This window comes from Temnothorax curvispinosus, unplaced genomic scaffold (assembly GCF_003070985.1).
Source record: "Temnothorax curvispinosus isolate PA1 unplaced genomic scaffold, ASM307098v1 QBEX01008487.1, whole genome shotgun sequence".
Classification (NCBI taxonomy): Eukaryota; Metazoa; Arthropoda; class Insecta; order Hymenoptera; family Formicidae; genus Temnothorax; species Temnothorax curvispinosus.
In genome coordinates this window covers 79,258-97,235 of record NW_020218267.1, presented here as the reverse complement: position 1 = coordinate 97,235, position 17,978 = coordinate 79,258, and the positions used below count along the sequence as shown (strand labels likewise).

The window sequence follows — 17,978 nt, the reverse complement described above, 5'->3', positions numbered from 1 at the left end:
TTCAGTTGCCTCGCGACTCTGCATCCATGAAAGTCGATCGCGCGTCGGTACGGCGCGAAACGCCTCTCGCTTTCGCCCGCGCGGATGCGTGACCTGTCGCGCATCGCGAACCCGGCGCGAAGTGGAACGGTGCTCGGGCGCCTCCCGGAGTCGTCGCTCGCCTTTGTCGCGACGCGCGCCGTCCTCCCGTCGTCCGCCGCGGGTAACGATGCCGCCGCATCCGCGGCCGCGGGGATACGCGACGTTCTGAAGCGCCCGCGCCGTCACGGCGACGTACGACCGCGCTTTAATGTCGCGCTGCCGGCTGCCGCTGTGCGACGAGTGACGCGGTGGAAAGTTGATGGAGGCGAGCGGCTAGCCGCCGAGGTACGCGTCAGCCGCCGAGTGCGCGGAGTGTCCTGTGAACTTACTCCGATGGTCTTCGAGAACATCGAGATGAGGAACCCTGCGGGGTTCCTGCTCGAGGACGCCAGGCACGGATACATCCAGTACATCAGGTACTTTTCTCTTTCTCTCCGATGCCACGCCGCTATATTTGCCAAAGGGATAATCGAGCCGGCGTGAATTGGCATTAATTCAATGTTAACGAAATATGGTCGAGGCGCGAAATTCCTTTCGAAGCGTTGCGGTAAAAAGTTCCGAGAGAAAGACAGAGGATCGGTCGGACACCATCAGTAAAACGCTTACGAGATTGTTTACGTTACGGTAAAGATTGTGATTTAGAAAGGGACGTTGAACCATTCATCCGAGATTTGGTTAACCCAAACGGTCGACTTACAGCTTGGCCTCTATAGTGATAAGAATGTCATGCCGGGTACGCGTGATGACGTTCGTTTTGTTGTAACGTTCGCGTCGTCCATTGTCAAATGTGTTGTGAATCTGTACGAGCATACCGAGTACGCTATGCAAATTCATCCCGGAGAGGCGCAAAATATTTAACAACGCGCATCATGATTTACGTTACAATGTCCGTTTATCCGACGCTACCGGTCTTAACCACACGTCAGTGTTTATTTATGTACAACTCTGCCAATATATCCGCCACTGATATAAGCGCGGTTGTGTAAAAACAAGCCTGCAACGAAGGCGTTTCAGAACTCGGTAATTTCACGCTTGACGCTCGATTGTTATCAATTAATCGCTTCCAATTAATTAAGTTTAAAATATCTCGTCTTGGAAAATACTTCGTTGTTTCTTGGTCGCGGTGTTCACGCGAAACGTATCTCGTTTCGACGCAAATTTTTTCGAAGAAGTTTTTCACCTTCCTTAGAATTTTTAGAATAAACGAATATTAACGAGCTCCGTTATTGCCTATAAATTTACATAATTTGCGAAAGAAACTTTAAGCCGAAGCATTTTTCCGTAGATTTTTCAGAGAAAAGTGTGGTGCATAAATTATTTTAATCTGAGAGGATCAGTTTGGATACGGTTTTACATAAAGGGACGAATAGCAAACGGATCGTCGTGCTTAATGTAGCGAATACGGGCTTCCTGTGTACGTTGCATATGTTTGCGGTACGTAACGCCGGATTGCCGTTGTAAAACGAAGCCGTAAATCAGGTGTCATTTTCCGAGGTGTAGTAAAACAGGCATCGAACGAACATTGTCCGCACGATGGGAGTCCGCGTGAACGATCTAATCCGGAGGGACGATCGATAATACGCTTTAATCCTACCGGCGTAGCGAAGTCATTCGCTCATTTTGCGGCATAAGCTCAAAAGATTATTGCGGATTATAACGGAGAATTTCCTTCGAGACCGCGAATCTGTATCAGACACCCGAAGTAATCACGTATAGTCGGAGCAATCGATTTGACGATAAATTATCTCGCAAGAATAATGCCATTTAAATAAAAGATATCGAACTCGGTGGTTTAGTTTTTAAAATTCCACTAAAATACTTATTGATGTGAGACGAGAAAAATATTTGAACGTCTTATCAATTTACCGTCAGCTTAAATATGAACTAATTTTGTAAATAATACATAAAGATATTAATTGCACGTAAGTTGAAAGCTTACGTTATTTTAATCGTTTATGTACCGTTAAAAAGATATTTTCAATCAAGATATCCTTCCTGGTCTTAATCGATTGCTTTTTACTATTATACCTCATTTTATTTAGTACGTATACGAACGAGAGATCCTGCCGCGATGAATGATGTCAGAGTCCGGCTTGAATTGTAGACCAAAAGGATCACTCACGACTTTTTTTAAATTCTACTTTTCGAAACTGAACTTTCTGGTTGACCGAGAATTAGTTAGTTAACCGTTAGGAAATAACGGTTTGTAGAAAACAACAAATCTTGTTTTTTTATCGAAACATATATTATAGTAGCGATATCCTCTGGAATATCTGCAGTGTTATATTATATATGTAATTAACTATTAATTGCCCCCGACGCATGCCATGTACAGGATACGTCTGATCGATCGCACTTACTTATGACGATATAGGCAATTAAATTGGATTATCCATATGAGAGATGTAGATTCAGTTTGGGATATTAAAAAATTGACAGGCTCCGTCGATGATAATTTTTTTATCTTTTGCTATATGTTGATTCAACAATCACATATTTTGACGAATATATTGAAAGCAACGACACATATTTAAGTATGTCGATGTTTGTTATTAATGATTTAACTTCGCAGGTGAAAATCACGCATCTTGCAAATTTTAACTGCGAAATAAAATTTATCGTTAAAACTGGGTGCAGTTGATAGGTATACCTGCTTGTGTGTAACATATGGGTGTTTTCTTTATTACCTTCTCAAATAATGACTTTTTAAAGCAATGATCACTTCGCTGCCATGCTTTTTTCACGATTTATCTTCGACCAGCTCGCGTTTCGTTCGCACGAAGTATCTTTTTGCAAAAGCGATTCTCGAACGAGAGTTAATTGAGAGATCAGAAATTACGCAGGAGAGATACTCCTCGTACCGTTAGCGATGGTCCAGTTTAAGATGGCGGGATACTTGGCAACGCAGCCTTCACCGGCACACGAACCGTATACTCTTTGTTTCTTTTTTCGAATCGCAAGGGTCCCTAACCGATCTTCTTCTGTCTACAACAGACTCCAGCTTTACAACAGACTCGAATGCTAACCTCGGTGAGATATTCAGTCTGAGAAATTGCAATTCCTCCATTAGAGAAAAATATTTTAAAATATTTATATAACTATCTATATAAAAACATGAGTTAAATCGTGACGAAAGATCTATTCAACTCAACACAGTTTATGGTAGAAAAAGTAATAAGTTATATATAAAATATTTTAATTAATATATTTTGTGTGTAATTTTTAATAATTTTGAATAATTGAATTTTGCAAATAATATTAAATAAATATTAAATTTCAATTATGTTTTGCCTTAAAATGACTGAAAGTTAATATTTTATAGAAAACGAGGCCTTTATTTTATGTATAGTAGATAATGTAGTGAATATATAAAAGAATGTAAAAGTTGTTTTTTAATTTATAAAAATTGTGCTCTTCTCTCGAAAATATCATATTAATTAAAATTTGCAAGAATTTAAATGACGGATTTATGTCATTTGAATATCAGAAAAGTTGCATAATCGAAGAACGAAAGAATTCTCATGTTACAAGCAAATTATTGACGAGCAAAAATTAAAAGTTCCTGTCTGAAAACATATGTAGCCGAATACCAACGTGTCGGTCGTACGTGCGTTAGTGGGTACCATGTGTTCTCTGAAAGCAGCGCTCCTTTGTTAGCATCAGCTGACTCGGAGCATCAGCTGCGCGCTTTTGTACGAGCGAGGTGTGAAAGGGAACCCTGATTGTTTGTCAAGGAACGTCGCCATGAGAAAAGTTGGTTCCTATATAGCTAACCCATAAATATGTTTAGAAATGTTCATTATAGTATGCGTGGTATGAGCGTTGTATATTCGAATGTAAAGGATCGAGTTTATTTAGTAATATCTTATTGAAGAGAAAATATATATAATTATTAGGGGTATTCAAATAAGTTAAAGTTTAACGGTTTGACAGGTTATGTCGGGTTAAAGTCGAGTAAAAAGTTAATTAATTAACTTTGGGCGCGCTACTCTTTAAGGTTATGCAAAATACATAAGTGTTTCATTAACCTATCACATTAATCTTTGGGTTAGAAGTGTAAAAATTAACTTTTTACCCGACTTTAACCCGACATAACCTGTCAAACCGTTAAACTCTAACTTATTTGAATACCCCTATTGTTAAAACAACGAGTAATATACTTTACAGATAGACTATATTTTTCAATCATCTGGTTAATTGTAGCTCAAATCATATTTCAGCTCGATTTATTATTATCAATTACGATTCGATTATTATTTATACATTGTTCGTTTATTCTTATCTTTTCAAACTCAATCATGTAAACAGCTTTCAATACAAAACCGCGTGTGGATATTTCCCCCTTTTATAAGGTTAAAAATCATCCACGTGGCACATGCATTCAAGAGGGTGTGCGTATTAAGCTAGAAGCTTAAAGTTCTGCGCAATTGTTTCAGTTCAGTCTTTCTGATAGCACCATTTTTTAACGCGATTTTTCCAAATAACGCTATTTCTTCTGACGCGAATCGTATATCTACCGCGTAAAATGAGAGTTGAGTGTACACACTATAAAATATTCTATAAAATAGATATTGGAATATATACTGTTACACCAAAATACACAGCGTGTGCAATTATAAATAAAATAGTATTTTGAAATCTGACGCGGATTATAGATCACCTAAAGTGGGCTTAATAGGCCAATCGATAGAACTAATATAGAACGACGTCGGTTCACGCGCCAGTATTCACATTGCTTCGTTAAACGAACGAGTCACGAGTATTGTTACACGATGTATATCTCGAGACGAGCACAGGCTATCGAGATATTCCTACTCTAATCAGTAGCGGTGATTATAAATTTGCGATCGGACATGTGGTATCTCTATCAATAACCGTTAGAAAAAGGTAGCTTGACTCCCGTACTGCCGCAGCTGTCTTCTGTAACATTCTCTCTCTCGGCACTGTTTCTAACGGGTCTCTCGTCGCTGCGATATAAATCGTAGCGACGATTATTGCCGAGTAATCGTCGAATCGAACAGTCGGTCTGTTATCTTCTTCTCCGCGCGCGGACGATACTCTCGCGCACACGCCGCCGATCGTAAATCAATACTTGCGTAGCCGTTGCGAATATCAAAGTGCACTGGCCGCGGCGACCGTTCGTGGGTTCTCCAGACTAATATTTATAGCCCCGTGGAAGCCCGCAACGTCCACGTGATCGTCTTAAGATCATTAACTTCCCATTATGTAATTTCTGTGCGAAACGCCCATTAAGTCCGCGGATTAATTCCATTGATATGCGTAGCACCTGATGCGATTATGAAAAAGTTGGCGTACGCAGTCAGCCGGACGGACTCGCGCTAGCGAGTTCCCTTCTGATAGCTGTAAAAAGTACTGCTACTTTGTGACGATTAATTTTCCTTCATCGTTTACGGAGACGCGTTCCGGTCTCCGTATAATGAAACTGCAGAAGTGATTTAACGCGACACGACGCATTTGAAGCAAGATTAACGTTTACTTATAACAGATTCTTTCAATCATACGAACTTCTTAGCGCAGCAGTTATTCGTCTATAACGTTCCTTGTCGTAGCTTTCTTAAGTAATTATCTGCTTTGGATACTCTTTCGTATATCTTGCAATTTTGCCGGATGAAGGATTACCAATATTTTGCCATTGAAATGCACACAAATAACTTTTCGAACCTGGCAACTTCTTTTATTGCCGATGAAGATAATGAAATTGAAGAATAATTGACGAGCAATCATCTGAAAGCAATTGTGATAATCTATTCCTTATAAGCTAACAAACAAGGAGTAGGTGAAAGAGATTTTGTACACGTATAAAAAGATACTGCGTAAATCGTAATTCATGAGTTGCCAATAGATGATAAATTAACTCATTATGTAATCTCAATCGATAATTTTTATTACGTTGCATTTATATTGATTACACAAAAATCAATTTTGTAAAAATTTATAATCGTTATAGCGTATTTGAGCCTGAGAAAATTGCAGTCATTAGATGAGATTAGATTCGATTGTCATAGATCGATGTAATCAATCGGTAATCAAATATGACAGTAACAGAAAATTTGTGCTGAAAATCGCTCGGCAAGTTGCTTCAATTCAGTAGAATTCAATAGCGATACGTTTTTACATTTAATATGTTACGTTATTAGTCAAATTTTGCGAAATATTACATTCTTTAATTTTTTAATTCGCATTTAAGGTTTTGAATGTGGAATTTCATGCAAGAATGCGATGTGTGATTACTGGAGATTGATTATTAGCTTCAATTTTGCCTCGAAATTTTTAATCCGTGATCCAAAAGTAGTAAAACTTGTTATATTACAATATTCTATTATTTTGTAAGTTAATGGATTTTTTATCTGCATTAACATTAAACGATCGATTTTAGATAAAAGAGATAAAACAGAGAGCGAAAGCGAGAGAGAGAGAGAATGTACAAAAAGAGGTGGGAGTGGCAACTTAATCGATTGTACAATAATTAACCGCTTTCGAAAGCCGCGCAGTAATTATCTCAAAGTGATTATCCATGTTAATCTTGCAGATATTAATCGCAGATTAGCATAATCCATTTTCGCTATCCCTTGATTCTTCGACATCGTTATTGCTTTTTGCTTTCGTATTGCTCAACAAATTGAGTCAGTCGAAACGCTATCCACCCTGGTTCGAGGCTACTTTCCATCAATTTTCTGGACGGATACACACAATGACGTGCTCGATTCGTTTATGTAGATGCGCGACTTCTGTCTGGCGAGCAGATATAGGTTTCATCTCTCATAAAATCTGTTTTTATTGCCGCTTGGTTGAATCGACTCGTAAAAGACTTTCGCTTCGACGCACAGCATTGACGAAAATGTTCTTCTTTTAAAGATCGACGCGTGCTCTCGATCTTTTGTTCGTAATATCAGCAAGCTACTTCTGGACTTGTGTGACAAGTTAGCATCGCTTATAACAATATTGTTAAAAACTTTTTTGATTTGTAGCTTTTCTTCTCTTAAAAGATTTATGCGTTATAACAGTCGTTTTTCTCTTGTTGTAAGGATCTCGTTAGGGTCATTGACTTTTCGTAGCGCGTTTCATTGTCGCGGTTCGATTATCGTTTCCACAGAATTGTACAGCAATGCGGTGTTGCTTAGAAACGACGCTCACAACACGGAAGTCGATTGTATATAGCCGGCCGTGGTATATAATTGACAACGAAGATTCCTAATCTTATGTTAGATAGTAGACCAAGGACACTGCAAATACAGTTGAAATCAAGTTCGTCATTAAATATTTATGTACATTTAATATATGATATCTCTCTCTATAAGTAATAATCGATGCGTATCTTGTTGTAAAACAGCTATCGATATCTTCAGAAATATCTTTCGAATTAACACCTTCAATGTAAAAATAATTAGACATATTTTTTCAATTATACTTTAACTCGACAAATAATATATTTATTTTGTAACGATTGAAAAATTTTGCTATTATCGCGTAAAGATGCTTGCTTTAAGTTTACAAGCTTCAGTTTCTTTTACGCCGGTCTTTTTTATTGATTTATATTTTTGGCTTTAAATTAAAAAAATTTTTCAAGATATTCTATACATGGAAATTATTTACAGAATTTCCATCCGCAAAGTGCGTCAAATGATAATTGATATATCGAGGAAATGTGCGCAGATATTGTATAACGTAATATCTACATACAGTAGCATGAGTGAATTTCCTTTTGCCCTGCGATAGAGTTAATGTAGAACAGCTATCGGAATCTTTGCTCAGAAATGTTCAACACGCGTGAGTTGATCGAAAACAACGACACGTTGTTCACCTACAACAGCGAAACTACTCTTTGCCTGGTGCAGGCCTGATGCGGCTTGCGCATATAACTCATCGCGTTTTTAGTGGAATCGCACCGCTTCATCGCGTCATCTGCTTAGAACGTACCTTGTCATCTGACGATTGCGCAACAACTCTCAACACCAAAGACAATATGTAACCGTGTTGGACCGAGGGATAAAAGATGATAAAACTATAAGAGATAATGTTTGCAAGGTGCAAATAATGACGGAACACTGAACGATTCCGTATCTAATCGTATATAATTTCCGATTTCTGCAGTCTTGGGACGACGTTGTGGAATTTTAATTTCATCTTAACGCGCGCTTGAAAGCGTGTGCAAATTGTTAATGCGCATTGTGAACAAACAGCAAAAAGAAAAACAGATTATGTATTTGCATTCTCAGCATTACCATGCCCTCTGCGAAATTGTAAAGTAAATGCTATCGAAATGCAGCTTTAAAGACTGCAAGACATTCTAATATATATTTCAATTTCTTTTACTATTAAATATAATTTGAAAAAAAAATTTAGTATAAAAAATTTTATAAAAATAAATTCTTAAATTGGAATGTTACCAATTATTTAATCAAATATCTTTTCATAAATATTAAATATTGATCGAAACAGGTCAGACTTTTAAAGATATTGGATATATAGATATTTACTTACAAAAATTTCAGAAATTGATTTATACGAGAGAATATACGATATTCAATTATTGCACGATATAATTGGTTTTTTTTTAAACTCGATATCCTTTGATAATTTATCGTTTGATAATTACTCATCATAATTACGGTCGATTCATCTCCGGTTTCCTTTCATCTCTCGCGCGAATTTTTTTTCGTTTAATGCCGGTACGTCGTGTTAATCGTATCTTAAGTACGTATTTTGATCCATAATGTCGTTTCCTGCGAACGTATTCGGATACTAAACTCGCAATTGCAGAACGTAATTAGTCATTAAGTAGCAGTAAATTGCGTAAGACGTAAAGCTCACTTGCGAGAGGCGGAATTTACCACGATCTCATATGACGTTTTCTGGAATGTCCTCATTTTAGAAATTATATTTCTTATAGTAATAAAGAATATGATTGCCATTATCTCCGTGGTTTAAGAAAAAACATGTCTTTTTTAAAGGCTCATTATCTTTTGTGTTATGGGCGGTTTACAAGCGCGCATAACTGGCAAATAAATCATACGAGTACGACTGCGAGTCGAAACAATGTGAATTGAGGCAATGCGAGTCTAGAGTTCTCTTGGCGTTTACGACACGTTTACCTTATTGAGTAATCTTTTGAGAACTGAAGAATTCTGAGCAGAGACGGAAAAAAATGCTAATTCAATCGCAATTACAGTTGCCATACACATAACACGTACGTTGTTGCTCTTGTTTTAATATTGAAGGATCTCACGAAACGTTACGAATCCTTTATCACTTTTAATCTAGACTGTAGACTTATACATATGCTATTGTGTAAAGACAGATTAAGTATGAAGCTTGAGAAAACCATGTGTTTTCCCTCTCTCGTTTTATATAGGTTATTCGTCATTAATTTACTTTCATAATATTTTGTAAAGTTGCCAAAAAAGTAATTTTTAAGAAACACGAAAGAATTTCAAAACCATTTCAAAACAAAACACGTGCTTCGGAATATACTTTTGTCATTACGAATACATATGTAAATATGTACGATATATGTCAACCTTGCACATGATGAGAAATGCCACTCACTCGCGTTGGTAATATGCACGTGGAGGTAACAACACGAGTCGAGACGACACGTTTCATCTTGCATGATAATGCAGCGAAATTGTGCACGTGATTGTCGTATTTATCGCATAGACGACAAGTCATTACATCGTGCGAAAATGAAGAGGAAAAAAGAATAATAAGAAACACACGTACGTTACTTTTACTTTCGACCGTATTTACTTCGGAATTAGGAGGTCTGAATTGCCGCGTTGGAAAAAGCAAATGTTGTTTCGTCAATCTTCCTTCGGACGAGTTCAAGCGAAATGGCGATTAACGTGAAACCGGTTCGGTTCAGCTGGGTTTCTCAGAGATAAAACTCGCGATTCTCTTTGAAGCACGTGTTCTTAGGAAGACGATGCGCTCAGTTCTTTGTCACTCGGCCCGTCCATCTGGAGTGTTTCGCTGTCTTCTCTCGCGGGTTTCTCTAGTGGGCACTCCAGGCAAAACCCGCACATTTAGATGCTAGATGTTCTTGGGTTTTTATTTTTGATTTTTATTTGAGTCACCGCACAAAGTTCAACAAATTTCATCCGTGAAGCTAGTTTTTCTTCGGAGTAATACGTGATTCACGACGAGTTATGAAAGTTGCGCGTCTGAATATTTCAGATCTTTTTGTGATAATTTTAATTTTTTATTCTAACAGTTTATTCTAATCTTATTTCTAGTCCTATTATTCGAATTATTAAAATTATTATTACCATTACCATCATTACTTATAAAACTAGAGTAATTACGTATGAAACTCTACATATTTATAAATTATGTTTTATATATCTCATTGTACACGAGATACATTCTCCACCACATTATATTTATTATAGTTGTATTATAGTGTGCTATATTAAGCCGAATTCGAATCGACAAGCAAACAAACGCGAATAATCGCAAATAAATAGCTCGTTTGTTGGTCTGAATGCGACTTTACTAATCATCATTTTAAGTGATATAAAAATGTGCATATTACGGATCGTTAGATGTATTTTGAATGATCTTATATATTGATGTACGAATTTATCGATTTCTCATTTCGTGCAATTTTATGGTTGCATCACCGAGTACATGATATTACGCGTCGTTCAAGCGAAAGCGAGCATTTTAGCGCCATTCGGCATCTTAAAAGAAAGTTAAATCAAAATGACGTTATTGAGGTTTTTAGCCTTGTTACCGAAGAAAGCAGGATGCGTGAACGCATGATGCGGCAAGAATAACGCGTGAAACCGGTTATTTTTAGTAATGGAGGTATTCGAACATTTATGCCGCTTTCTCGTGCGACCTATCCATGCATGTGTTATCTAACTGTAAAAATTGCTAGCTAGGCTGCACGCATACGCCGTGATATCGATTGTCTGCACGGTCCTGTTATCATTCTGCACGAGAGTGCAAACTATATGTTGCAATGTCCACTCTTCACTGTTTCATTCGTTTCATTTTACGCGATATATTTGATTTTAACGAACAGTGGCCTACTCTACTATTGAGATATCATGCAAATATTGCAAGTAATCTCGCTTGTGTTGTTACATTATGATACGATCATGTTCCGAATCAATGATAGTTTGCTTTCCTTGAGTCTTCGATTTTAATTCTATATAAATGCACTTGGAACGAAAAACGAATTGATTTATAGAGTTTGGAAGAAGTTATTGTGAATAGTCGAATTTTGTAAAATCTTTCTATAAAATAATTAATTATTCTCTAATAGTTGATTATTTTATATCAAAGCAGCACACGTTTTCATGAATAAACTGCTGCTTTTGAAAAATTGAAAAAGTATGTTTAAAAAGTAATTTACGACGATATCACAAATAAAATGTAAATCAAGCTCTAATGGTTCTTATAAAAATATCTTGATTAAATTAGAATATTAATTTGTTTTCTCGTTAAAAAGAACGAAAGAAATGTAATCAATTAAAATATTTAAATTAATCTAATTTATCTGACATTATCTGCAGATCGATGTCAAATATAGATGAAATCGCCATCAGTTTATTTTTTGTGCTCTACATTGCTGGTAAAATCGGTCGCTTAACAATTTTCACTTTATTTTATGGAATAGTCTAATAAATTATTTGCCCACCGGCTCAACGTTTATCCGCGGCACGCGCGCTTTTACTCTTATCCTCGCCGAACGATTTATTCCGCCGATTACGTGCTTTACGACAACTTTCTCTGAGGACAAGAGAGGAAGCGAGGATAATCGACGAGATCGAGGATTCGCGGGAAAAAGAAAGTCTATCGGAATTTCTAGCGAAGAGCAGCGCATTATACTGTAAACGCGCGTACAAATTTTTCTTTTACAAATTAACCGCGTTATACTCTATTCCGTTTTATGCTTGACGCGAACCGCGATGACTCTGCGGCTTTCAGAGAAATTGATTTCGTACGATCGATTACTCTGAGAGCTGCTGGAACTGATGGAAATTCTGATTCATCTCTCGCGGATGATTTCTGTACGTCATCGGTACGAAATTAATAATGATAGTACATATTGCATCAGCTGAATATAAGACAATTATTTCAAGATTGGGAAAATTGAAAAAAGTCAACTTAAAAATATATTGTAAAGCAATAATAATATGATTTACTTTGATGATACACAAATTCATAACTTATTATATATTTTTTTACGAGTCATTTTTTTAGTATATTATTTACGAAATTAGAATATAATTGAAGAATATATATGTGGTCAACATCATAAATTGTAAAAATTTTGAAAATAGAGTATGATGATAACGTGCCGAATGTAATGTATCTTACGCAAAGAATCACAGATGCATACGCAAAGAATCACCAGAAGTGAATGATAGATAATTCAAGCTCTTTATTTACGACTTGATATCTCGGAAAATAGAGGAGCACTGCGAAAATCGCGCGTCATATTTACGTAATCCATGAGACGTCTTGCGCATTGCATGTACATTCTAATCGGTCGGAAAACTGGTTCGATCAATAAACTTGCCGAATCATCGGCGGTAATCGCCGCGTAATCCCCGCGCATCCTCGCGTTATTCCGCGTACAATTGTGCGATTAAACAGCCACGTGCATCGGGGTACTTGTCTCAGCCGAAGGGGAACAACTCTGAGAATTGCGAGTGAGAGGTCCTCTCGACCGCTAGAAAAAACGTTTTTCGCAGACAACGTTCAATGTCTTGAATGATTCGCGAAGTATAACCGTAAAATACAACGAAACGCATGAAATAAAGAACGATTTACGAACTACTTCTTTTATACCGGCTAAAAATTTCTCTGACAAACCATCTCCGAAGTCATCCTTCATGAGTATTTTTGGAAATTTTACCGCTTCGCGATATTTGTTCCGCAGAATCCAAATCTGTCCGAGCAAACAGCTCTTTCCATAAATTTCCATAATAAAGACATGTTGGACGCCATCAAGATATGAAAGAAATGTTGAGACGTAATATTGTGAATAATAATATTATACGATTAATTAAATAACTGCGTTATTATATAATGAATAAAACAGATGATCAATGGCTATATATTTATCTGGCTATTTAGTTGGACATAATAACAAAGAATAAAGAATGTAAACGAAAGTGTAATTTCTCTAATACGATTTTTAATATTTTGATATTTATTCCTTGCTCGTATCTTATTTTATTCCTCTTCTTATCTTCGAACACGATACCGGTTTTGGCAACTTCATATTACTTGCATAAATACGTAAGAAATGAGTAAGATTCACAAGAGTTTACGGGGAAGAGCAAATTAATGCGCGCAATAAATTTGCTCCAAATGCCGTTTATGATAAAAGCTCAATTTACATACAGTACTGCATAGATCATAAGATTTATGCGTGTTGGCCATTTACGTATTACTATACGTCATAAGATCTGCATCGTCGGCTATTGACGCATTATACTGCATCATATATAAAATGCGCCGTTGATTGTTATGACGTAAAAAATATAAAGGGGTGATTATTTATAGCGTATTGTACTATACATCTTAAATGTTTATTACGTCGCCCAATGAGTTAGTAGTAGTATCTAATAGAAGCGGTAGATAAATGACTTTCAATCATAAAGTGTATCGATAAACAACAATTTTAACTTTTAGAAAGATAAAAGAGGTGTTTATCGTTAATCCACAGAATTTTAAAACGAGTTAAGCGTTTTATCATGTTATATATAGACATCTAATTAACTTATTGATATAAGAGTTTTAATCTTTTTAACGCGTCTTAAATAATTGTTATCAATTTGATGTATTATGTTAATTTAAATTACAAAAAGATAATAATTGCTATATTAAAATCTTGTGAAAGCTGTCAGAGGCGGTCTGTCTTTTATGAGCATTTCGCGTGCAAATATCGACACATGTGCAAAGGCCAGACTTTGATTAATTCGGGTTGTCGATCACAGTCGATGAGACTGAGAAGTAGTTTTCCGGTCGACGATACGCTCTGGGCATCTATCGGAAGCTCGCTTGATTATATCCGTAATTCTACTATGGCACGTAAATCGAAATTATTAGGAATATGACATATGCATTCTAAATACTTACATTACAGTTCTATAATACGTTCTTTACATTCATGAGTGCTTCTAATATTCCGAATAAATAAAATGTCGCGAAATTAACACATTGCTTAAAATATAGAATAATGAATAATTGACGTGTAAATTAAAGTATATAATGTTGAATTGTGCAGTATTTATTTCTGACGCTTGTCACTTATTTAATGCTGAATAATTGTGTGAAGTAACTATATTGTCGGTTTATTTAAATCACACTTTATGAAATTCTTTTTCGTAGATAAAAATTTATAAAGTTTTAATAATACTCTATAATTACATGGATTATTCCTAATAAATTTTAATCGCATCTTTCTTAAATTGTAAATACATTTATTTATCCTGGATAACAATACAGTTTTTTAAATCCTTAAATTTATTGTTGTATTTTATTAATAATTTTTTAATATTATGAAGCATGAAAGAATTTAGAACAGTTCTGAGCTAAATTGAACTGTCGATCTAGGCTATTGTTGTTCAAATGCATGCGCGACATTGATTTTCCATTCTGTATGCAGCGAAAATGCGTCTGGGTATATCCGGCGTGCGCACGTGTCGGCGATGCGCGTCATGTGAAAAGAGAACACGTCGGATGCGTTCAAGGTAATTCGCGCGTTTTATCGTTAAACCGTGGCCAGGCACCGTGAAAGATGCGCAGAAAGTGCTATTCTCGCCCTTTCTTGACGACGTCAGTAAAGAGCCACGCGGTTTAAAAGTTTCATCACCCTGGTAACGCGATATTAACACGCTGACGAAACATGCCATTGTTCTGTATTTATACGCACACCAACGTTTAAAGATGTATATTAATTCAGATTTAGTGCAGATAGTAATAACATAATAAAGTATTTAAGTCTTAAAAAAATTGTTCTATGGTATAGAAATTATCGTATAGGGATATCAATAACGCAACTGATGTCAGTTTGTCTACAAATTTTAGATTTCAATATACAGATTTATGATTTTTTAATGATAATTTATACGTTTTTATACTTACTCGTAATATTATTAATGTTGGAGCTTTACATGGAAAATTTGGATACAAAATATTTATTTTTAAATACATGTCTATTTTATAATAATTTGACAATATATTATGCATTGATATTTAACTCTAGTGAAGAGAAAAAATACCGGAAAATAAATATAATGTCTGAAAAAAATAATATGATATTAATAATTTATAGGTTTTTGTGTCTGAAAGATTTTTGATAACGCTCATTACCCGTTATACCGGTTGCGATGTTATCATCGTTTGTCTTATAAACGTCACTACAATTTTATTCCGGGACAAGTCCTCTTCCCGTTTTGTGTCGTGCGCAGGTGAACACTTTGTTAATGCGAACGTGCGCGTCATCTTGTACGCGTGCTTAGGTCAGTTAATTAGAAAATCGTGACAGAGCGACTACGCCGTCTGTTGAAGAACTTTGTTGTCATTCAATCAAGGCCTTATTTTATATTAATACATTTGAAAATATATCAACGAGTATGCATTATTATTATTATTATTATTATTATTTTGTTGTAGCGTTATATGTCATCTTGCATTAAAATATTAATTTTAGAACGTTACCTATACATCTCTGAGATCTATATATTTCTATTGATTTTTTTTTTCGTTTTACTCTGATATAGAATAATTTCAATTTTTCAACAATATTTTTAAGTCAAATTTTTTGTTTTATAATTATAATTTACTTTTGATAGTTCAATGAAGTATTTTAAATTAACTGTATTTTTGTGTGCTTTTTTATTAAACAAATAAAATTTTCTAGTACATGTCTCAGAGATGTATACGGTTACAAACAACTATGAAAAAGAAGATTAATATTCGAGGATTAAAATTCATGAGGACATTTATCGGAACAAATTGATCAGTAGAAAAATTGCGTATCAGTAATTTGTCAGTAATTTTGAATTTTTTATGAAAGCTAAGGGGAAACATGTTATTATCTTCTAATAAATCAATTTTAAACTTGGATAATATGTAAAGAAAAGATAGATAAGCAAATTAAACTTCGTTATTAGAAAAGAAAAACATGCTGTTTTGTGCAACTGTTATAGCAATATTGCTTTAAAGGTATAGTCACAGATAATTCATATAAGTAACTAAGAATATATTTGCATATATAAATATAAATGTATGGATCATAAATTTGCGACTACAGACGTTAGCGCAATTAACACGTTTCTTAACATGCCTCTAAGATATTGTCTATTATATTTTAGTTCAATACATATATGTTGTATTATATGTTATATGCTGTATTGCATGTAATATATATTACTGATTAAAATGTGGCTTGCGTGATATACACCCATAATATAAAATCTTAAGTTCATATTGCGTGACATCAAACGTAGTAGAACACTCGTGTGGAATTCATCATTAGATAGTACGAACAACGTGATTTTTCTTGTTCTTGTAATCTGAATCATTTTCATGACGCACACGATGACGCGAACGTGACTATAGAAGATCATTGACTGTCTTGAAACTGTCGGGTTTCGCGTGTGGAACATGGTGAGGCTGAATCATGCTTGAACACCGAAAAAAAAAAAGAAGTAAAATAACGTTTAACGGTGTAACAATTCTTTCATGCGATTTTCAGCTAATGAGATTAATCGAGACGTACGTCATTAACCATAACGGAGCAAATCCGTTGTCGAATTGTATTACTTATCAGCTTTTATTGCATAGGTATATTGACGTATTTGCGCAAGAATCAACAAATATTTGATAAATAAACTATGATTGGTTAATTCTAAACATATTTTAATTCATATTTAGATATTAAAGAAACGAAAAGATTTAGCCAAATTAATATAACATATCTGATATTAAAGCTCCCATTATCCGAATTGTGTTATATGTATATTCGTCTCTGTGTTTCTATTTTCGCTTCACACCAATTTTCAAAGGAATACCGTTGACACCCTTGAAAATGCCCACAAAGACTTTGAGTCATCAAGGTTAATTTGAGAGAAGGAGAGATCATCTTCTCTCTCTCTCTCTCTCTCTCTCTCTCTCTCTCTCTTCCTCTCTTCTATATTTCGAGGTACAGCTACCTTTGGAGCAATCGTCTCTATACTTGCGGAACGTGCACTAATTTTAGTAACGTGTTGTCTGCTATGCGTTAACGACCGGAATATCGGGATGTAAAGAAGACCGTTGCTCGAGATGTACATATAGTCACGTTGGAGCATAAAGGATGATTTTTTTTTTATTGTGCGAACTCGAGTAGATTAGAATCAATCTAGGCAAACATGTATGAAGTATGTTGGGATAGGTTTCGCAAAATCAGAAATAAAATAGACAAAAATACAATATTATAAAAGAAAAACGAAATAAAACAGAATAAAGCGAAATGATAAATAACGATAGAATCATCTATCATTGAAATTGCCATCATTGAAATTGTCAATCATTGAAAGAATCATTGAAACGTGTGATAAACTGAAAACGGATCGACTCAGTTAAGGATAACTGGATTATTGGAGACGCGAGAGAAGAGTTCATGGTATACAGGGTGTCTAATTAGATTTACATGAAACAAGATGAGAATTTCTATTAACCATTCGTAGACAAATTCTAAGACGTTATTCTTTTTCTTCTCTCTCAGCTATTACTCTCATTACTCGTGAAATTGTTCTTTTTATAGAAGAAATCAGTCGATCGTGGGAAATCGACGAAAGCGTCGCAATGACATATGAAACGCGGTTTTATATTACACGAGTGGTGAATCTATATTCGAAAAAAGTCCGATC

At 35.4% G+C, this 17,978-nt stretch overlaps 1 protein-coding gene across 4 annotated transcripts in view; it reads left to right on the top strand.

Annotated features, from left to right (window-relative positions):
• The window catches only part of LOC112457944 (protein phosphatase Slingshot homolog 2), a 113,608-nt gene that overhangs the window by 24,573 nt on the left and 71,057 nt on the right, over window positions 1–17,978 (top strand). The window contains exon 1 of one of the 4 annotated variants that reach the window (XM_025021277.1): window positions 211–497. The exons of the other annotated variants lie outside the window; for them this stretch is intronic. Coding sequence (XP_024877045.1) covers window positions 415–497 — 83 coding nt within the window. The 5' untranslated portion in view covers window positions 211–414. Of the gene's footprint in view, window positions 1–210; window positions 498–17,978 lie in introns of those variants that run through there. 4 annotated transcript variants of the gene reach the window in all.